This window comes from Delphinus delphis, chromosome 12 (genome assembly GCF_949987515.2).
Source record: "Delphinus delphis chromosome 12, mDelDel1.2, whole genome shotgun sequence".
Classification (NCBI taxonomy): Eukaryota; Metazoa; Chordata; class Mammalia; order Artiodactyla; family Delphinidae; genus Delphinus; species Delphinus delphis.
In genome coordinates, this window is record NC_082694.2 from 12,548,680 (window position 1) to 12,571,204 (window position 22,525).

General features: G+C 43.4%; 1 protein-coding gene across 1 annotated transcript in view; it reads left to right on the forward strand.

The window, feature by feature from the left end:
• The window catches only part of MERTK (MER proto-oncogene, tyrosine kinase), a 111,117-nt gene that overhangs the window by 34,773 nt on the left and 53,819 nt on the right, over positions 1–22,525 (forward strand). The window contains exons 4-7 of the mRNA XM_060027359.1: positions 1,610–1,783; positions 12,363–12,449; positions 15,764–15,879; positions 21,448–21,631. Of these exons, the coding sequence (XP_059883342.1) occupies positions 1,610–1,783; positions 12,363–12,449; positions 15,764–15,879; positions 21,448–21,631 (561 nt within the window). The remainder of the gene's footprint in view (positions 1–1,609; positions 1,784–12,362; positions 12,450–15,763; positions 15,880–21,447; positions 21,632–22,525) is intronic.

Sequence of the window (22,525 nt, forward strand, 5' to 3'; positions counted from 1 at the left end):
TGAGTTAGGTGCAAATGGAGTTTTGCAAAACTTTGATACATGAAAAAAGAATCCCATTTTACCACTCCCACATCAGTCCTGCTGGGACCAGAGCTGTGAGCTCCCAGTCCCAAAAGAACACAGCTTAAACGTCTGAGGCCAGTTAGCTTGATCTGTCAAATTTTTGTCACATGCCCCAAATAAGTACCAACTGGTTTTCTCTGAGCTATTCTTAACGTCCCTTCCCTATGACCCCGGTTCTGGGATCATAGTGGGAGATCTTGGGGTTGTAACTGTGTAACTCTGTCTATACTCTTCATGAGAATGTGCTTGGAGAAGTGCTCAGCCCTGTACGAGTGTACAGATTTTAAAATTTATTATCTCTCACCTGAAAGTCTCACACAAAATAGGTTGTCCTCAAAAACAGGCAGACCACACCGTTCAGAATGGCCATCATCCAAAAAAGTCTACAAATAATAAACACTGGGGAGGGTGTGGAGAAAAGGGAACCCTCGTATACTGTTGGTGGGAATGTAAATTGATGCAGCCAACATGGAGGTTCCTTAAAAACTAAAAATAGAGTTACCATATGATCCAGCAATCTCACTCCTGGGCATATATCTGGAAAAGACAAAAACTTTAATTTGAAAAGATACATGCACCCCAATGTTCACAGCAGTACTATTTACAATTGCCAAGACATGGAAGGAACCTAAGCGTCCATCAACAGACGAATGGATAAAGAAGATGTGGTGTATATACTGGAATATTACTCAGCCATAAAAAGGATGAAATATTACCATTTGTAGCCACATGGATGGACCTAGAGATTATCATACAAGTAAAGTAAGTCAGACCGAGAAGAACAAATATCATATGATACCACTTATATGTGGAATCTAAAAAAATGATACAAAGGAGCTTATTTACAAAACAGAACCAGACTCACAGACATAGGAAACAAACTTGTGGTTACCAAAGGGGAAAGAAGGGAAGGGATAAACTAGGAGTTAGGGTTTAGCATATACACGCTACTATATATAAAATAGATAAACAACAAGGACCTCCTGTATAGCACAATATAGTTGATATTGAACTATATTCAATATGTTGTAATAACCTATAATGGAAAAGAATCTGAAAAAGAATATATTTTTACATATGTATAACTGAATTACTCTGCCGTACACCTGAAACTAATAACAACGTTGTAAATCAAGTATGCTTAAATTTAAAAAAGAAAAAAAAATGGGTAGATTCTTACGTGGCTTTGTTTTCACTTTGTGTTTATTGGTAAGGAATCCTGAAAACCTGCCAGCCTTTCCGAGGAGTTTGAGCAACACCTAATTTCAGAACTGCTAGGCCTCCCTTCTGAAAAAAAACAGTTCTGAATCACCATGACTCCTTTGGGAAAGTGTCCTAGAAGACAGGCTAGGGCTAGGCTGGCAGGAATTAGCCCCTTTGTTCTTTCCTACCCAACTTCAGGGAGGTAAAAACTGGCCGTTTCAGACCTGGGTGGTGGACAGAGGAGGCTCCCGCTGCCAAGCTCCCGTGTGGTTTCCATTCCCCTGGGGGCTGTGCCTCGGCCTGTGGATCTAATAGCTTCTTTCGCTCACCTCTTCCTCTGCAGGACTTCCTCACTTTACGAGGCAGCCTGAGAGCATGAATGTCACCAGAAACACAGCCTTCAACCTCACCTGTCAGGCCGTGGGCCCACCTGAGCCCGTCAACATTTTCTGGGTTCAGAACAGCAGCCGTGTCAATGAACTTCCAGAAAAATCCCCCTCCGTTCTGACTGTCCCTGGTGAGTCTGAGTTGTGGGATTTCCATACTGTTTGCCCTGGAATGGTGGAAGGGGAGCAGAAGTTTGATGAGCGCCGTGTGCACGGCAGCAGGGAGTCGAGGCGGATGAAACCGCAGGTGAGGCAGCTGAGGGTAGGTGCCAGGTGGAGGGGGAGGCGGGGGGGAATCTCGGGGGTCAGAGGTCACAGGGCAGGACTGGGGCGTGGGGATACGGCCACCGCGGGTGTCTGTGGTTAAGTTGGCGAAGTGGCCAGAGTCCTTGAGCCTGGGCAGCGGGAGCCCTGCTCACGTCTTCCGTGGCAGCTGTGGCCCTGCTGGCTGGCAGGGCTTGCATTTCAGGAACCACTGATGGGACGACCTCAGCGAGGTTTGGCGGCAAGGAAGGTGCGTTGGCCACGGGGTTGGCTGCGGGAGGACTGAGTCACTGTGAGGCCGTGGCCGCCCTGATGGTCAGCGGTCATCTGATTTCCCTCCGAATGGGCGTGCCCTGGCTTCCTTGCCTTGCTCCTCCGACAGCGCTCTCGGGGTCCGCACCACTGATGTTTCTGTGCCGCTGAATCCAGCGGGCTCCTCTTTGGCTCCTGTCACTGCATCTTCCAGCAACATCTGGCAAGGTTACCAGCCCCGATCCTTTCTTTTTTTCACACACTCAGCAAACGTTCTGAGGGATGCGCACGCCAGAGGTGACCTTCAGGAAGCCCTGTCTTCCTGGCTTCCTTCCTGCCTCCCGACTCGTCCTCTTCCCTTGACAGGAGTTCTGAATGTGGGAGGGTGCCCTAGGGCTCAGTCCTGGACCCACCTCTGAGAGTTCCTTTGGGCCCCTGGCTTCACGACCATCTGTGTGATGACAACCTTGAACTTCATGTCTCCAGCTCAGACCTCCCCCCTGAGCTTCAAGCTCCTTGCTTGGCATTTCCACTTACTGGGTATGGAAGCGTCTTAAAATGAAACTCTTGATTTCCCCCCAAGACTTGCTCTGCCCCAGAGTTCCCCATCTTAGTAAATGATATCACCATTTGCCCATCCTTCCTTCCTTCTCCTTTTCCACACTGAATGCATCAGCAGGTTGTCAGTTCTGCTCCAACAGTACATCTCAAATCTGTCTTTTCTCTGTCACTGCTGCAGTGCCCTGGTCCACGTCACTGCCAGCTCTTGCCCACAGCACTGCAGTAACTTCCTAACTGGTCTCTTTGCTTCTAGCCTTGTCCCCACTCTCGTCCTCCATGGCAGTTCGTGTCCCCCGCCTGCTGGAACCCTTCAGGGGCTTCCCATTATCTTTGACTGGCACTCAGAGTCCGTCCTGCCCCCGCTCACAGGACCTGCGCGCTCTGGTTCCCGCTCAACTCTCCAGCCCAAACCCATCCCACTCTTTCCCTGCTTATTACGCACCCGTCACACTGATTGTCTTTCATTTTCTCAGAAACGTCACCTTTCTCCCTGCCTCAGGACCTTTGCACTTTCTTTCTGTCTGCTTGCCGTGTTGTTCCATCTGCCCTTCATCCCATGACACGTCTCAGACATCACTTTTGCACAGAAGTCTTTCCTGGTCCTTCTTTTAGTTCCTCCCCACTCCTTTATTGACTCCCAGGCATGTATTCTTGTGGACTTCCTTCACTGCGCTGGTCACAGTCTGTAATTTCCCTGTTTATTTGTTTAGTTGCTTGTCTGTCTTCTTAGAGAATGTATACTCAGTAAGAACAGGGACTTTGTCTCCCCCAAGGTGGTGCCTGACTCATGGTAATACTCACTGAATATTTATGCTGAGTGGACCAGCTAGTGAATGCCAACTTGAGGTATTGTTTCTGAATCACTTTTCTTACTCCCGAGTCCACAAGCAATGTTATGTCTCTGCCTTCATCTGAGTTTTCTTTGAGTTTCTCCAAGGAATTGATCGTCAAGTAACTTATTTGTTCAAAATTAATTTTAAAAAAAATACATTCCTCCCTCTCTGGATGATTGCTTAAGTCCCATAAAGGAGGATTTATGGGGCATACAATGAAATATGTAGGTTAAATTGACATACAGTTAAATGCATAGCAATTAAATGCACCACTCAGTGAGTCATGATAAATGTAGACACTCACGTAACCGCCACTTCAATCAAGATATAGAACAAAGCTTCCCTGGTGGCGCAGTGGTTGAGAGTCCGCCTGCCGATGCAGGGGACGCGGGTTCGTGCCCCGGTCCGGGAGGATCCCACATGACGCGGAGCGGCTGGGTCCGTGAGCCATGGCCGCTGAGCCTGCGCGTCCGGAGCCTGTGCTCCGCAACGGGAGAGGCCACAACAGTGAGAGGCCCGCGTACCGCAAAAAAAATAAAATAAAATCTGAATGTTTGCAGGTAGGCACCCTGCTATCTTGGAATTAACCCTGAAGTAAACTTTTCCCATCCCTTCTACCAAGAGGAAGCTGAGCAGGGAAGTGGTTTAAAGAGCCCTGATTGTTGAGACATGTTTGAACAGGAAGGTCATACGCTTTCCCCTCTTGATATCGGTTTTGTTTTGTTTTTTCCTCTGTGATGTAAGCGCTGTCTTCAAGAACCATGAGCAAAGAAGTACTTTGTCTAAAGGGCATTATTCTGAGTCAACAAAGCCAATCTCAAAGGTTACGTGTAAAATATACTTGGCGGCTGTCCTTGGAAGGCTCTTCGAAGGGATCTCTGTTTGAAATGTTTTCCAGCTGTGATTTCCTTTCTGAACAATCTGAGGCTAATTCAATTTGTGGCACCTTTCTGCTCTCCAGATTTTTGTCAGAAGGCAAATTACCCGTATATGGCTCTCTACAATCATATAGATGGTTTTGCTGGTTTGGGCTGAGACTTTTACTGAATTGTAAATAAATGATCCCATTGGTACAGGGGGAAAAAAAAAAGGTTACATGCTATGTAATTCCATTTAGACAACATTATCTTTTTTTTTTTGAATTTTATTTTATTTTTTTATCCAGCAGGTTCTTATTAGTTATCTATTTTATATATATTAGTGTATATGTGACAATCCCAATCTCCCAATTCATCCCACCACCACTTTCCCCCCTTGGTGTCCATACGTAAATGACAACTTACAGTGATGGCGTACACATCAGCTCCTGCCAGATGTTAGGTTGGGGGAAGGATGTTCGTAAAAAGGGTGGCACAGGGAAGCTTCTTTTTGGTGATGGAACAGTTCTCCATCTGTACACGAATCTGTACCTGTAATAAAATTTCATAGAAATCCCCCCCCACACACACACAAAATAAAACAACCAAAAGCTGGTGAACTCTGAATAAGGTCTGTATTTTAGTTAATAGTATTGTACCAGGGACTTCCTTGGTGGTCCAGTGGTTAAGACTCTGCACTTCCACTACAGGTGGGGCGGGTTCGATCCCTGGTGGGGGAACTAAGATCCCACAGGCCGCAAGGTGCGGCCAAAAAAAAAAAAAGTATTTATCGTACCAAAGTCACCTTCCTAGTTTTGATGGTTGTACTATGATCAGGTAAGATCTTACCTTTTAGGGGAACCTGGGTGAAGGGTGCTAGGAGCTCTTTACTCTTTCTGCAGTTTCTTGTGAATTGAAAACTATTCCAAAGCAAAGTTATTTTCCCCAAGGAAGTACTTTGTCATTGGCAAAATAAAGTCCCCAAATAAAGAGCAGAACTGCAGAAAGCTTTTGCTGCATGGTGTTCAGTGGTGGGATGCGTTACAGGTTAGTGGTTAAGATCCCGAGCTCTGATACAGACTAATGCCAGTTCACCACTGTGTCCCTAGGCAACTTACTCACCTTCTTCATAGAAAATAGGGGTAATAACAGTGTCTACTTCATAGAACATTTATGAGGATTCAGTGAAATAATGGATGTAAAGGCCTTGGTACAGAAGCAGCCTACAGGAATGACTGAAATGTTACCTGTTACAAATTTTCATATGCAACAGTTACTAACTCATTGTCAATTTTGAGCTACCTTTCTACCAAGAGTGGGGGACTTAGGCTCATCTTTCTGGTTTTTACTTTTTAAAAACTACTCATTTTATATTTAAATCCACATTTAGAAAACAGCTAAGCTAGTTTTGGTTTTAGTTAATTGGCTATAATTCGTAATGTTCATTGTCATAACAACAGTAACAATAATAATGAGAATTTATATAAATCAGTTCGTAATTCTCACAGTGCTTTTGGTAAAGATTTACTCTGAGCCACATTGCAACCTGTGCTATAGTTAGGCATTTTTTAATTCCCATTTTGCAGATCAGGAAAAAATTTGGAGCAATTAAGGGACCTTATGGCCGAAGGGCTAGTCTTTGCGTGGCGGCTGGAACGATCCTTATAAAACACAGACTAGATCATATCAGTCTTCTGCTCAAAGCCCCAGGTTCCCCACCTCACTTGGAGGACAAAGGCCTGACCCACATGTTCCCTCTGGTTTGAACCTTCCGTCACCCTCCAGAATAAACTTGGCCCGTTCCCTCACCCTGAGTCTTTCCTGAGAGGCCATTTCTCAAGGAGCTCCCTCTGACCTGCATATTTAAAACCACAGCCACTTCTCTCTACCCACCCTGACCCCCTGATCCCTAGTTTTCCATCGTACTAATCACCTTCTAATAGAACATGCAGCTTACTTATTTATTAAGTTTATTATTTCCCACCCACTTTTCTCCATGAGAATGTGAGCTCTCTAAGGGTAAGGATCTTTGTTTCATTCATGACTAGATCCCAAGTGCCTGTAAATGTTGAATGAGTGAATTCCGGGCAGATAGTGAATTCCAAGTTAATAAGTGTAAGTCCTTCATTTATGCAGCGTATTCTTCTATTTCCTGCCTCTTTGGGTAGAAAGATGAACACTAGGGAAGAAAATTAAAGGGACAGGATTCCTTAACCTAGAACTCAAAGAACTGCCCTAACTGTGCTCTTAGAAGCTGATTCCTCAGCGATTCTGACTGTCCTTTCCTCCAGGGAACATCCTGTGGCTGAATGTTCCCTAAAATGTCTTTCAGACCTTGTGTCAGGGGCTGTCTTTTTTTAAACTAGCAGAGGACCAAGCAAGAGGGGCATGAACCATCATAATGGACTTGGGTGGTACATAATGGAGTAAGAGGGATGCCCACGAGAAGAGGACACAGTAACAGGAGATGTGGAGACGCTGGTGCTGGGGGCGCTCGGGAGAATGGGTGGTAGGGTGGAGACGGAGGGGTGTGTGGATGAATTTCTCCCTGGGAAGCCACAAGTGTTTGGGCTCTAAAACTTCAAGGTCTATTCCAGTCTGGTTATTGTTCATCCCGAGGGAGAACAGAAAAGTGAGGGGGGGGGGAGCTGTCTTTCTTAGTACGTCTGGGTTGCTGTGTTCAACCCAGGCTTATAAATGAGTCTCCAGTTAGGAAGCTTGTGCCATTAAGCAAAAATAGAAAGGTCACTGAATACATTAAGCCAGGAAGCCTATATTTGGCCTTAAGTTTTGGCCCATCCAGTTCTGGAGAAAGTTAACCTGGGTTGGAAGCAGTTTCCACTTCTCTCTGCTGGCATCCTTTTGGCCTGTGGACATTCACCACCTCAGCCCCCAGACAGATCTGCTCTCCTAGATGGTTTGGCTACTTGTGGGCAGTTCTGAATCAGAGTGGGTGCTCTGTACCAGGGAATTAGCTGCAGATCGTCTTCCTGACTTTGTGTGTCCTCTGAAGAGAAACACGAAGAGGAAAAATGACTTCCCGCTTAACCTAAAATCATGTTCCCCGAGGAGCGGTTTCACTCTCAGTATTGATCAACCTTGCAGGACCGAAGAACTGTGGGCTTAACTCATCTTTGCGATCTATAACTAGATGGTGGATCTCAAGGAAACAACTCCATCCTCTTGTTTTCTAGCAGGGCTCCTCTTGCCCTCACAACCAGTTGGGAATGTCACTTGCAGTGTGTACTCAAGTGTTTCCCAAGAGTTTGGACAAGAGCGATTGAAATCAAATGACTGGATTTAGCCTGCAGATGTCTGCTCAAATATGTACAAAATATAAGTTTTGATTGAGTGTCTTCTGACCGAGCCAAAGCTGATTTTTCTAAATATAAGCCAAGTTTTGCGAGTCCATGTAGCCTGGCAAAACGGGCCTCTCATTTGGGAGCTGATGACCTGGAAGCTAAGGTGAAAAGCCAGGTGTCACAGGCCTGCCTGGGAAAGTGACTGCCAGCAGGGGCCCCAGGTGACGGCTTAGAGGGGTCAGTGGATCCTCATGCAGTATGTGTCCTCTTTCCGAAAGTCAGTGCCTGACAAAATGCCCGAAGTCCTGACTCTGTGCCAGTTTTTCTTTTTCACCTTCTACTTCCCTGTCATCTCTTTCTTACTTTACAAAAGAAAAAAGACCTCTCTCTGCCTTACCTGGAGTCACAACAGGGCATCAGTTCTCCAATGCTTTGGTCTCCTCTTTACTGTCTTAAAAGTGATTGAAAACCTACACGTTTTTGTTTACGTGAGATACATCTATTGCCATTTACTGAATTAGAAATTAAAACACAAGAATACACAAGCACGTTTCATCAGCTCGTAGAGCTATGACATCATCACGCATCATACACCTTATGGAAAATTCCATCATACATTCCCGAGAGCATGAGAGTGAAGAGGGCAAGTAACATATTGCTATTCTCACAAAAATAGTTTTCAACTTGAGGCCCCCCCAAAGTATCTCTGGGATGCCCGGGAGCCTCTAGACCACACTCTGAGAACAGCTGCTCTAGTGCCTTGGCTCAAGGTTAACAAAATTCCAGACTACCACATAGAAAATTCCAAATTTTGTCCAGCAGAGGAGTTGTGCTTCCCATAAAATTTTGCTTTGTATGTTTAAAAATGACATGTATATTGTTTTGATCCGTTGTGCCCTAAATAATACTTGTAAAGGTCATCAATCTAGAAGAAAGTTTGTTTTCCAATTTCAATACGTAAGTGTAATTTTATCACCGAGGAGTATCATAGGGTGATTATCAGTGACTTTCAAACACACACATATATGCCATTAGGATAAAATTCTGCAGGGGAAGTAGCAAAGTCATGATTGAAAACTTCTGATTTCTGGGGAGAATTATTTCAGCAGGTGATGCTGGGTCTCCCGTCCCAGTAATATGTATATTGCATGGGACTCTAAAGGGGTTTTACTTTAAATTATCAGCATATCCAGGGTACCTGAAATTACATTTTTTGCAGCTGTTTAAATGGTGAACAGTTTAAGATGCAAACCGCAAAACGTGTAAGAGGCTACATATATTTTTCAAAATTCTTTGGGAGGAATACAAGCAGAAGATCCAAAGACTCCTTAAGGCCGTGTATTTACAGATGTTCTTTTATAGATGTGGCTAGTGGGTTTGAAATAAATATTCCTCTTCAGTGAAATAAATATTTTCTAAACCATCACACCATCTATTAGTTTCATCTCTCATTCGAGAGGAGGTGACCCAATGTGAAAGAGCTGGGTCCTACCTGGAATTTTAGTTTCTTAGCACTTGGATTTAGAGAATCTAATTAAGCAATCTGATTTAGGATTTTCCTCCAGTCTGAGGGGAATCCTCATCTTGGAAAATTAAAATACCTGAAGTAGCTATCATATTCTGATCTAAAATTATTTAGGAGAAGTCAAAGGTCACCACAGAATCGTAGGACAGAGAGTCTAGTCAAAAGAGGTCAGATGCTGGAACAGACTTCCATGTGGATGGAAAAGAACAAACACCCACCAACACTGATTTTTTTGTGCACAGCTAATCCCTCAGGAGAGGCACTGACTTGAAAGGGATCAGATTTGCATTTCTTCCTAGAACTTCTCCCAGGCCATGTGGCCCAGCCTCAGTGCAGCCTTCACTGTGCGGGCATCCAATGTGGACAGTCTTTCCTGGCTGGTTCCCGGCTGGGTTTCCCTCTGCAGCTTGTTTCAAATATTTAATGACTTCATTAGTGACGAGCTTTGGATTTTAAAATCATCCGATGGAAAATATCCTACACAAGTAGAGCGAAACAAACAAAAAAACATATAAGCCTTTCTGGCAAGAAGTGAGTGATGGTGTATTTTCAAGAATTTTATCCGTCTTTCTCCAGTTTATGATATAAGCTCTGGGCCAGGCACCTTGTGTGTCAGAGAGAAAGTTTCCAGATTCAACTAGATGGTAAATATATGGCTGTGCTTTTTAAAAATAATCTTTTAAAATTTTAGAATAGTTTTAGCTTTATAGAAAAATTGTGTGCCATCTCGTACAGATTATTCCCATAAACCTCACGCCCACACTCCCCTGTTATGAACATCTTACATTAATTAGTGTGGTACATTTGTTACAATTCATAAACCAATACTGATAGCATCATTTTTGAACAACTATATTTAATGTGACACAGTATAGTGTACCATAAAAAATTATTTCACTTCCTTATACCCATTGCATTACTTTTAGAACTTAGCATAATGAATCGGGAATGAAACGTTCCCTAACAGGTTTGTAGATTCATCTTCTCCAGAGAGATTTTCACAGGTGTTTTTGAGACTTTGGGAGGTAGTGGACCTCAGGGTGTCCTTCTGAGCAGCCCTTCCAAGCATGCCTCTTTTTTACAATTTTTAAAAAATGTTTTGGCCGCACCAAACAACATGTGGGATCTTAGTTCCCCAACCGGGGATCGAACCTGCACCCTCTGCTTTAGAAGCACAGAGCCTTAACCACTGGCCCACTAGGGAAGTCCCAAAGCAAACCTCTTTATCTCACTGAAATGTCCCTTCAGTAAATGTAAGCCTGAAACTAGCACATAACTGATTATTCTGTTATCTCTGGAAATTCCTGATACCTCATTACTAACTAAAGTCCATAGTTTATTCAGATTTCCTCAGTTTTTACCTAATGTCCTTTTACTGTTCCAGGATTTAGTTGTTATGTCTCCCTAAGGGGCCTCTTGGTTGTGACGATTTCTCAAACTTCCCTTGTTTTTAATGACCTGGGCAGTTTTGAGGAGTACTGGTCAGGTTTTTTGTAGAATGTCCCACAGTTTGGACCTGTCTGATGTTTTTGGTCATTTTTCTTATGATTAGATTTGGGTTATATGTTTTGGAGGAGGAAGACCGTAGAGGAGAAATGCCATTCTCATCGTATCAAGGGTACATTCCGTCAACACGGCTTACCATTGTTGGTCTTGACCTTGACCATCTGGCTGAGCTGGACGTTTGTCAGTTTCTCACTCAGAAGTTTTCCTTTCATTCCCCTTTCCCTACTGTCCTCTTTGGAAGGAAGTCACTTCGTGCAGCCTTAAGGAGTCAGGAGTGATGCCCCTCTTTGGGGGCAGAGCGTCTGTATAAAAACCATTCGGAATTCCTCTGCATGGGGCATTTGTCTCTTCTCCCCCTTTTATTTAATCATTTGTTCATATCAATATAGACTCATGGATATTTGTTTTATACTTTGGGTTACGATTTAATGCTACTTTATTTGCTTGCTCAAATTGTCCCAGCTTTGGCCATTGGGAGTTCTTTCAGCTGGATCCCGTGTCTCTTTGCCGTACCCCCATCCGTGTGTGTGTGTGTGTGTGTGGTGTGCTGTTTGTGTTATATTTTGCTCCAGGCTCATGTGTGTTTTGCTCCAACCTGACATTCATCCATTTCTCCGAGGAGCTCTGGTTCCTTTCACTGGAGAATAGTATTATAAGAAACCAAGATCTGGATCGCCTCTCTTCCTTTCTCCTTAAAACTAATGTCAGCTAATTTTTTTCATTTCCAAGATGTCTTCAGACCTCTGAAATGATAGAATTTTCTTCATTCAGCACCAGTGTCTTTTCTTCAAGTAATCAATAATGATGCCTTGTGTTTATATAATTCCTTATGAATACATTGAGTTTTACTATTAAAAAGGGATTCATTACCACAGATCACCTGAAATTTTTAAAACTGTAACTTTTATCCTGCTGTTTCTGGTACCCTGACGTGTCCATACTGTGGAGTGTATGCGGTGCTAAACAGGAGAGTGTCTGTGTGAGCCTCAGAAACTACTTGTCTTGACTTGGGGGCCAGGGATTCCCATACCTCCTCGCAGAAATTTCAAAACTAAATGATACTGCTTTGTTACCTAATGTTTCGTCATCGGGGAAAAATAAAGGCTTTTAATGAATTACAGCTGCCTTTTAAAAAAATTTTTTTAACATCTTTATTGGAGTATAATTGCTTTACAATGGTGTGTTAGTTTCTGCTTTATAACAAAGTGAATCAGTTATACATATACATATATCCCCATATCTCTTCCCTCTTGCATCTCTCTCCCACCCTCCCTATCCCACCCCTCTAGGTGGTCACAGAGCACCGAGTTGATCTCCCTGTGCTATGCGGCTGCTTCCCACTAGCTATCAGTTTTACATTTGGTAGTGTGTATATGTCCATGCCACTCTCTCACAGCTGCCTTTTAAGCCCATGGTTGCCTTGCTCCTGGTACATAGGGTTTAATCCTAGGTTTGTTTTTCAAACACCAACACGTATTTTTAATTAACTTTGCATTTATGGCTTGAAGCAGTGAACCAAGAAGTAAAAGGATGCTGAAACCCCCATACGATTCTGATAAACAGAAGCCTGTCTCTCTGCAGCTGGTCTCACGGCTCTCCTTCCCCTCCAGGTCTGACTGAGACCGCGATCTTCAGCTGTGAGGCCCACAATGACAAAGGGCTGACCGTGTCCAAGGGCGTGCAGATCAACATCAAAGGTAAGCGGCAGGGTGGAGTGCCCCCTGCATGTTCCGGGGGTTAGGGGGTACAGTGTGATCTCTGCAGCCAGCCACCTGGGATTGAGTCCTGGCTTCCCTTTGTGACCTTGGACAAGTCACTTAACCTTTCTGCCTTCGGTGTTCCCCTGTGTAAAATGGGGATGATTACAGAACCTACCTCCTCTTGAGGGTTCAATGAGATAATGCAAGTAAAAGTACTCATAACAGGGCCTGACACTTGTCTTTGATCAACATTAGCTAGTTTAGTTCTGCTCAGATGGAGAAGAAAATTGTCTGAAATGCTGACCCTGGATCATCTTGGCTCCTATTTTCACTTTTTCCTTTTCTACCCTGAACTAGTCCCCATAACTCCTTGAAGAGCCCCCAGGGTGGGCGCAGCTTGGGGCACTGATCTGAGGATGGGCTCTGTCCTTCCTTGGGCATCTGGGGCTGAAGCAAGTCTCCACCAGCAGCTGTCCTGAGGAAGGAGAAGGTCAGAGTCACTCTTCTGGGGGCACAGGGCTCCTGTCCCTCTCTCTCCTAACCTCCTCCACCCCCCTTGCTTCCTCTGAGGTGGGATATAACAGAATGGAAGGCGCATGTTTGAAACCTCCCCCAGGCTGGTGGAGACATTCCAGTCCAATTATCTGCCATTGGATTGGACAATCCAAACCAATCATCAGATTCCTCCTCCTTTTGTGGGATCAAAGGTATTTAAACCTGAAACTTGAAAGGAAAGGAAAACCGTCTTTTTATCCCTTTCAACTCATCTCCCTTAACCTTTCTCATAGAAATTCAGGGAAATGGTATGTTTTAGTATTTGTTCTTAATTTATTTTTAATTAATTTATTTTTATTGAAGTATAATTGATTCACAATGTTATGTTAATTACTGCTGTATAGCAGTGATTCAGTTATATATATATATATATATATATATATATATTCTGTTTTTAATATTCGTTTCCATTGTGGTTTATCATAGAATATTGAATATAGTTCCCTGTGCTATACAGTAGGACCTTGTTGTTTATCCGTTCTATATATAAAAGCTTACATCTGCTAACCCCAGCCTCCCATTCTATCCCTCCCCCACCCCCCTCCCCCTTGGTGACCACCAGTCTGTTCTCTATGTTATTTGTTCTTAATTTAAATATTGAGAGGCAATATTGAGTTCATATTCCCTTTGGTCTTATCCTTGGGGAAATAATAGAGGGGAAAAAGCAGAATGTGTTTAATAATGAGTTAAAGGGTGGGTAATGCACAGCAGAAGACTCAAAATTACAAAAGACATACTTTTTAAAGGTGCTGATGGTTTAGTTTCAGCAAATCAACTAGAAGAGGCTATGAGAGGGCATTTTCAAAAAGTTCATTGGAAGAAAAAAATGAGCAAACCGAAAGTTACTAGGAGAGGAACTGAATAACTTCCTTCCTTCATTACGAATTCCATTATTACAATTTTCAAAAGAAATGTTGAGAATTTCGGGAATCCACGCGTGGGCATAAATTTGTAAAGACATTTTCATAAAATATCAACATCTTAAAGTTTAAAAATCCATAAAATGAGAAGCACTTCCTGAATTTTATGCTTCAGACAGAATCGCAACTAGGACTTTATTTTAATAAAGCCAATTTCCAAACCTTATGTTTGGGGCTTTCGTTGATTTCAGCATGTATATCAAAGCAACCAAAACTCCCTGCTCGTCTGTTATCAACTGAGGTATATACGTGGCCAAACTTTGATATGGAAAGGCAGATACTCTATTTAGGGAAGTGAGTCAAACGAAACACTGACTCTTTCCCATTCATCCGTCTGTGTGTCTCCTGGTAAAACTGAAACTCCTGAATACCGTACCCAGTGAGCGCTTAACACGGTCCCAGCCTTCCTTCCCTCTTATCCCCTGCGCATCCTGTCCTCGCCTTTACCACCAGCGCACCTCCCCCAGACCTCGTACGTGCGTTACCGCATTTCATCCTCACCCCAGCCCGTGGAACAGTGTGGTCACTCCCCGCCCTTAGTAGAAGCGGGAGCTGAGTTTAGAGAGGGCATTGAGCTGAGCCATGGGCCATGCAGCTGGCTAAGTGGTGACCCCACTCCCCAGCCCCTGCTGGTACTCGCTGGTCTGCTTGCTGCCCCTGCAACCAGCTTCCAGCGTCCTGTTGAGGGACACTAGTGCTGGAGTCAGGCAGACCCGAGTTTAAGTCCCCATTCTGCTGCTTATGAGTTCTGTGCGCTTTGGCAAGTTTTTAACTTCTCTGGTCCTCAGTTTCCTCATCCGTCAATGGGGATCGTAAGACTGCTGCTCTGATAGGGTTCTTCCTATCAGACTAGTCATGTTTAATGAAGTCCATAGGTTCCTGGCACAGAGTAAGCACTCAAAAACATGAGTCATCATTTTGGATTATTAGTGCGGTTATTACCATTAATTAAGAGTTAAACGTATGGGAATTTTCTGGTGGTCCAGCGGTTAGAACTTCGTGCTTTCACTGCTGAGGGTGAGGGTTCCATCCCTGGTCCGGGAACGAAGATCCCGTGCGGCACAGCCAAAATAAATAAATAAAAATAATATTGATTCACAGATTTTAATATATATTTCCTTTTTTAAAAAGAGTTAAATATAGCACAAGACACTAAAACCCTCAAACTTCAGATCCTCGTTGGATTCTAATTTAAATATCTATCCACGTCCCACCCGTGGCTGAGGTCATTGCACATTCATTACGGTATGCCCTCCCCTCCCTGCAAGCAGATGCACTTGGGTCTTTTGCTTGAGCTGACTCTCCCCTATTCCTCGACCTGGAAAGCTTCCTTCCTCCATCACACACGCGCATATGCACGCACGCATGCACGCACGCATGCACACACATGCGTGTTCCCATGGTACCCCTCTTTTCTCAGCACAAGGCACTCATCCTCAATCAATGTGGGTCTCCCCAACGCAGCCTTTAGCTCCACAAGGGCAGCACCATGGCTCTTCACCCCCATTGAGAGCACCAGCGCCCTGCATACAGTAGCAGGAAATGGATGTCTCCCCATCCTTGTCCAGCTAAAACTTCTCACTTCACCAGGGGTCAGGAAAGCAGGTCTACATCCCACTTCTCTGGCCCTGGCCGAGCCATCCTATCACTGCAAGACTTCCGTAGGCTAATACCATTGCCCTTAGGGGTACGATGGCTCATCTTTAAAACTTGTGTTTAATTTTCCCAGTCTCAAGAAACAGAAGTAGCCTTGGTATTATTAATGCATTTGTTTGGTAGCTGTGGCCTCCCGTGGTTTATAATTGTGTCTGTGGTGTGTCTTTGTTTTTTACATAGCAATTCCCTCCCCGCCAACTGAAGTCAGGGTCCGCAACAGTACCGCACACAGCATCCTGATCTCCTGGGTCCCCGGTTTTGACGGATACTCCCCGTTCAGTGACTGCAGCATTCAGGTGAACTTCCGTAATGAAAAGAAGTGGCTGTTTGGTGCTCAGTGGGTCTGCCTGATTTTTCTTCCTCCTGAGGATGGGTGCTGAGATCATTTCAACACCCCCATTCAGAATCCCTTGACCTTCCCCCCGATCAGCGTCCACTGGGCATGCACCATTTTATGATGTTCTGCCCCTGCCCCTCCCCGCGCCCCTGTGACGCTGCCTCTTTCCTGTGCATGGTCCAGGGCCAACTGGAAGAGAAACATGTTTCCAAGATAGAATGTCATGAGACCAGGGAGAATTAATTTTTAAGATACAAAAACCCATCTGGCTTGTAACCAGGAGTCCAAGGAGCCAGGTCCTCTGCAGCCTGGCTTCTCCTGGGTTGGTGGCCATGAAGGACAGAAGAGCAAGCACAAGATGGATCATCTTCACTATTGAATGTTGCATCTCAGCCTGTGGCTTCCAGGGAAACCTGGGGATTACAGGCCTTACGGAGTCATCACCCACTTTTAACCACTACCTAAAATTGGTATAAAATAGAGCTGTAAGAAATATAGGTTAGCCATCCTAAAATGACACCTTGCCATGAGATAGGCTCTGCTCTGAGTGTTCATTTCATAAAAAAGGGAAGGGTAGGGCTTCCCTGGTGGCGCAGTGGTTGAGAGTCCGCCTGCTGATGCAGGGGACACGGGTTCGTGCCCCGGTCCGGGAAGATCCCACATGCCGCGGAGCGGCTGGGCCCGTGAGCCATGGCCGCTGAGCCTGCGCGTCCGGAGCCTGTGCTCCGCAGCGGGAGAGGCCACGACGGTGAGAGGCCCGAGTACCGCAAAAAAAAAAAAAAAAAAAGGGAAGGGTAGCAGTAACTACCTTTTACCGAGTGCCCACAATGGCCCAGGGACTTTGCAGACATTATCTTAACTTGGAACCCACACCAGCACTGCAGGGCCACAGTGCACACAGAGCCTGTGAGTGGCAAAACCGGAATTCAAGCCCAGGAAACTCTGATGCCCAAAGCAATGCTCAGGACCACCTGCTCCTCCGTGTCTCAGGAAGACGTTGCAGGTGGGAACAGGTAGTTGAACACACATGGATTATCCGCTGAAAACATGAATGCATTCTGCCTGTACTTGATCATACAGTAACGTCAGGGATTATTCTTAGTTTTCTAAATGTCTGGTCTTATTAGGTAAAAACATATTAACCTGACATGGGCCAGTCATGCCAACTCAGCTGAGAGAAGTGACTTTCATAGAATTTTATGTGTTGACAACTAGATGTTTTTAATACCAAGTGGAACTCATTTCTCTGCTCTTATTGCCTCCCACCCTTGTGTAACAGCTGTTTCTTCTCAGAAGAGTAAAAACATATCATCCCCAAAATAGCCTCCACCCTCACCCTGCTACCCACAGCCTTGCTTAATCTTGTCCATCGTTATTTGCAAACCTCCCAAGTACTGGTAAGTGTTAGGAATTCTCCTTGTGTCTACAAAGTCTCACCAGGGATATCCTTGTTTTTGAACAGCTTTTTTGAAATATATTTTACATACCATAATATTCACCCATTTAAAGTGTACAATTCAGTCGTTTTTAGTATAGTCAGAGTTCTGCAGTCATCACCATTATCTTATTGGGACTGTATTCATAAGAGATATTGGCCTGTAGTTTTCTTGTGTTAGCTTTTTCTGGTTTTGGTATCAGGGTGATACTGGCCTTATAGAAAGAGTTGGGAAGCGTTCCCACTTCTTCTGTTTCTTGGAAGAATTTGAGGAAGGTTGATGTGAAATTGTCTTCAATATTTAGTAGAAATCACCGGCAAAGCCATCTGTTCCTAGGCCTTTGTTTGTGGAAAGTTTTTTTGAGTAATACCAGCTCAATCTCTTTACTTGTTATAGATCTATTCAGATTTTCTATTTCTTCGTCAGTCAGTTTTGGTAATTTGTGTGTTTCTAGGAATTTGTGCGTTTCTTAGGTTATCTAATTTGTTGGTATACAGTTGTTCATAATCTTCCATTAGAAGCTTTTTTATCTTTGAAGTTAGAAGTGATGTCCCCTCTTTCATTCCTGATTTTAATAATTTGAGTTGTCTCTTATTTTTCTTGGTCAGTCTGACTAAAGGTTGGTCAGTTTTATTGATTTTTTTGAAGAACCAACTTTTGGTTTCATTAATTTTTTCTATTTTTTAAAATTCTGTTTCATTCATTTCTGCCCTAACCTTTATTTCCTTTCTTCTGTTTACTTTAGCTTAATTTTTTTCCCCTTTTTGTTTCTTGTAGTGAAAGTTTAGGTAATTGATTTGAAATTTCTCCTTTTTTGATATAGGCAGTTATACTATACATTTCCCTGTAAGCACTGCATTGGCTGTATACCATAAGATTTGGTATTTGGGGGTTTTTCCATTCAAAATCAAGTTTTTGATCACTTTTCTTATGATTTCTTCTTTGTTCTATTGGTTATTTAGGAGCGTGTCATTTAATTTTCACTTAGTTGTGAATTTCTTAAGTTTTCTTCCTTCGTTGGTTGTGTTTAGAGGATATACTTATTATGACTTCCATCTTTTTTTTTTTCTTTTGGCCACGCTGTGCGGCATGCAGAACTTCCCTGACCAGGGATTGAACCCATGCCCCCTGCAGTGGATGTGTGAAGTCTTAACCACTGGACCACCCTGGAAGTCCTCATCCTTTTAAATTTATTAAGGCTTGTTGTATGGCCTTGCATATGTTCTATCCTGGAGAATGTTCCATGTGCAGTTGAGGAGACGGTGTATTCAGCTGTGGTTGGGTGGAACGTTTATATGTCTCTTAGGTCTAGGTGGTTTATAGTCCTGTTCACTTATTCTGTTTCCTTGTTAAACTTCTGCCTCATGGTTTTATCTATTATTGAAAATAGGAAATCGAGGTCTCAACTATTATTTTTGAATTATGTATTTCTCCCTTCAGTTCTATCAGTTTTTTTGCTTCACATATTTCAGGACTCTGTTGTTTCGGGAACAACCAGGGCCTGTTTCCCTGTATATGGACATAACTGAACCTACATATGGACACAAATACAGCATGAACCAGCCCTTTTTTTAAGAAAAAATGAGGTATAGTTTTAGGTACACAACATAGTGATTCAAAATTTTTAGAGATTATGCTCCATTTATAGTTATTATAAAATATTGGCTATATTCCCTGTGTGGACCAGCCTTTTTAAAAATTGTTTCCAGTTACTGAACTGTTTGAAGAGTCCAAGAGGACATGAGACTCCTTCCCATAGGAGGGTGTTACCTTCAGGGAGACTGAGGAAGAGTACTGCCCCCACTTGGAGAAGAGTGTGTCTCAGGGTAGACGTGAGGTAGAGGGGAGGTAGAGTAGGGTGGTGGAGTGGTCTGAAAACACCAGGTCACCCCTACAGGTGGAGGATGATCACACAAGCTTCACTTGCACTCTCTTTGCCTTGGCTTTGGGTGGCCAGGGCGTGAAAAATCATCCTGAGACTGCTAAATTGCAGCCCCTCTTGCCCACCTTGGATCCTATTGTGCAGGACATGGTTATCCTGTCTGTGCCCCACCAGCTAGCTCAGGCTTCCTTCACCCATTCTCCTTTCCATCTCTCCTAGGGTTACCGGATTTAGCAAATAAGAATCCAGTTACTTTACAAGTTAATTACACTGTTGATTTTGTGTCATACCTATACCCATAATTATTGGTGGTCTATCTGAACTTTAAATATAAACGGGTGTCCTTTATTTTCTCTGGCAGTCCTAGTGAGGTCGATCAAAACTGGCTCCACAAGTTATATACTTTCACATTCTGTTGATTAACAATGTATTCCCATTTCTGAAGGGACCAAGTATCATTTTGTAGCAGAGTCCCAGTTTGTTACAATTTTAAACTCTGACTTGGTAACAAATGAATGTTTTGGACAAGATTCACATCCACCCACTAGCAGGACACACCCTCTCACTTCCCCTGGTCTTGGCATTAGTTCCTTTCTTCACCCATTTTTGGGCTATGGACTCCGTTTCTATTTTTAACTCTCCCACATATGTCTTGCCGTTTCATGCCCTCCTTTCCCCCAGAACCCACTGAGCACTGTTAGAGAAACCCGTCTTCTTCTAGGAACATGCCCTCCAAGAGTGTCCCTGTGCCTGGAAATGGTCCAGCACGTTGTTCCGGAAATAGGGCAGGGGTGGGGAGCCAAGGTTTCCTCCACCTTAGTTCCAGCGCTTGGTCAGCAGGAAGTAGGTGCAGACTCTAAAGTGAAGAAACAAAGAGTGATTTCTGCCAACAGCCACCACCAAGATAAGCACACAGCTCCTGGTTTGTCCTCTGGTGGCTCCTCAGGCCAACTGGTACCCTCTTGTCACCCCGCAGAGTCTGCGGGTCTGAGTCAGAGGTGAGACTCGGTCCCAGCACCGCCCTCATGGTATCCACTAGGGGATTTGGAATTCCAAAATGTTGATCTGTGGCCCCTTGACCTAAATTGCAAACACACATATCCTGAAATAACAGCGTTGTTTCCACACCCCATAATTGCAAGCCCATTATTATCAGAAATATATTTTGTGGGTTTAAGATTTTATTCCCCAAATTGTTTTTGGTGGCTTCTTTTTTGTCCAATACTATTTTTGTCTTTCTGATTTTATATGTACAACATATTTTAGAAGTTGTGAAAAACATACAGTGAGAGAAAACTCTGCCTGATCCCCGTTCCCAGATAAGAGGTTTCCTTAAAGGAAAAGCTGGAAGTTTAGCCTGAGACTGAATTTTGCTGGGAATCCCTCTCTCTTGCCTGTGCATACAGAAGACATGGAGAGGGATGTGGAGAGACTGGTGGAGTTTATGGAGAGAAAGATGAGGTACAAGGGCTCAGGGGAAAGAGCTGATGGGTTTTTAAAAGATTTGGAGAAAAGCTTGTTGGGTGAGGTGCAAATGACCCTTTCCTATATCTCCCCACCAAAAAATGCCATAAAATCTATACTATCTGTGTTTGCTTTTGGAGTTGAATCTATATGGGAGTGGGAATTGGGGGGTAAGAATAAAGGACATGCTAAAATTAGCCTCAGAGCAAGAGCAGAATTCCTCAGGAGACATAATGAAAAGAAATACAGATTTTTTTAAAAAAAAAAATTAAGTATCTCATCTTCTAAAGTGGGATTTGGGAAATATTTTCTCTAAAGGGTCAGACAGTAAATATTTCAGGTTTTGCCCCACATACGAAGTCCCTTGTCTTTACTGCATAGTCTGTGAAACAGCTGAAAAAAATGATCAAGAAGCGAAGTGATTCTGAGGAAGAGCTACTTTTATTATAAGTTATAATGTAGAATAACTATAATGTTATGATGACGATTATTTGCTCTGTTACCTGCTGGAGTGAGAACACTTATTTTAGGCATTTTTCATCAGGTCCTCAATTGTTGCACCCAGTGAGTAGCATGAGTAATACACAGCGATCCTGGTGGGAAATTTAAGGTGTGGCCCGAAAGGAAGCAGGTACTTCCCCTCAGTGGAGAGGAAGGGCCATGTACACCGAATGCATGAATGCCCCCAGTCTGACATTCCTGCCCCCTTACTAACGCCTGGTCCACAATTTTACTCTTCGTTTAGGTCGAGGAAGTTGAGCCACTGAGTCATGGCTCAGTCATGATTTTTAACACCTCTGCTTCACCACATCTGTATCAAATCGAGCAGCTGCAGGCTCTGGCGAATTACAGCATCGGTGTGTCCTGCATGAATGAAGTCGGCTGGTCCGCAGTGAGCCCTTGGATTCTGGCCAGCACGACCGAAAGAGGTAATTCCTGGGGTTCAGAATGCATATTGTGCCTGATGGCATGTGATGAAACAAATCCTTCCCAGTGGCCTGATTCAGAGTTTAACTTTTTCTTTGTGTGGCCTTCGTCTCTGGAGGATAATTTTATGGAGGTGACCAATGAAAATAAGAAAGATGTTTCCTTCTATAATTGAAAAGGGTTTAGTGACAAACTTTATACTTACTATGTATAGGGAATATTTTCTTTTACCTAGGAGGATATTAATAGTCGCATACTCTTTATAGCATATATTATTTTAATTAAAATATAAATATATGAAAGTTATTACTCATAGCATCAAACTTAAGAAAACTAATAAATGTGGAAGTGGCTAATGTTCAATAAGCACCTACTACATGCCAGGGACCATCTTAGGTACTTTACATGCATTATTTCATTAACTCCTCATAGCAATCATATGAAGTAGGTACTGTTGTCTCTACATTATTTTCTTATAGCAAATTTTATTTACATCTGTAAACTTTCATTTCTGTGTGCTGCTTTTGGTTTTCCAAGCGTTTGTATTTTTTCTATGAATATTGTAGTTATGTTAGATTTGAATTGTCCAGTTTCCATTATTTTCCAATATAGAGCTCTGGATTACTCAGAACCTCTTTCCTGACCTTAACTCCAGCCTTACATAATCAGTGCTCCAATTTTAATACAGACGGTGGGACAGGTCTAGGTCATAAATTGTTAGGGCTTAATCCTTGCACAAATGAAACTAGTGCCAAGATTGTAACATATCTTAAATGAGGAAGAAAAACCTCTGAGAACAATTTTTATATGGTGTTTCCTTTTCATTCAGTTTAAAAAACTTTCTGGTTTCTGTTTTGATTTCTTCCTTAACCCATTAGTTATTTAGGTGTCTAACG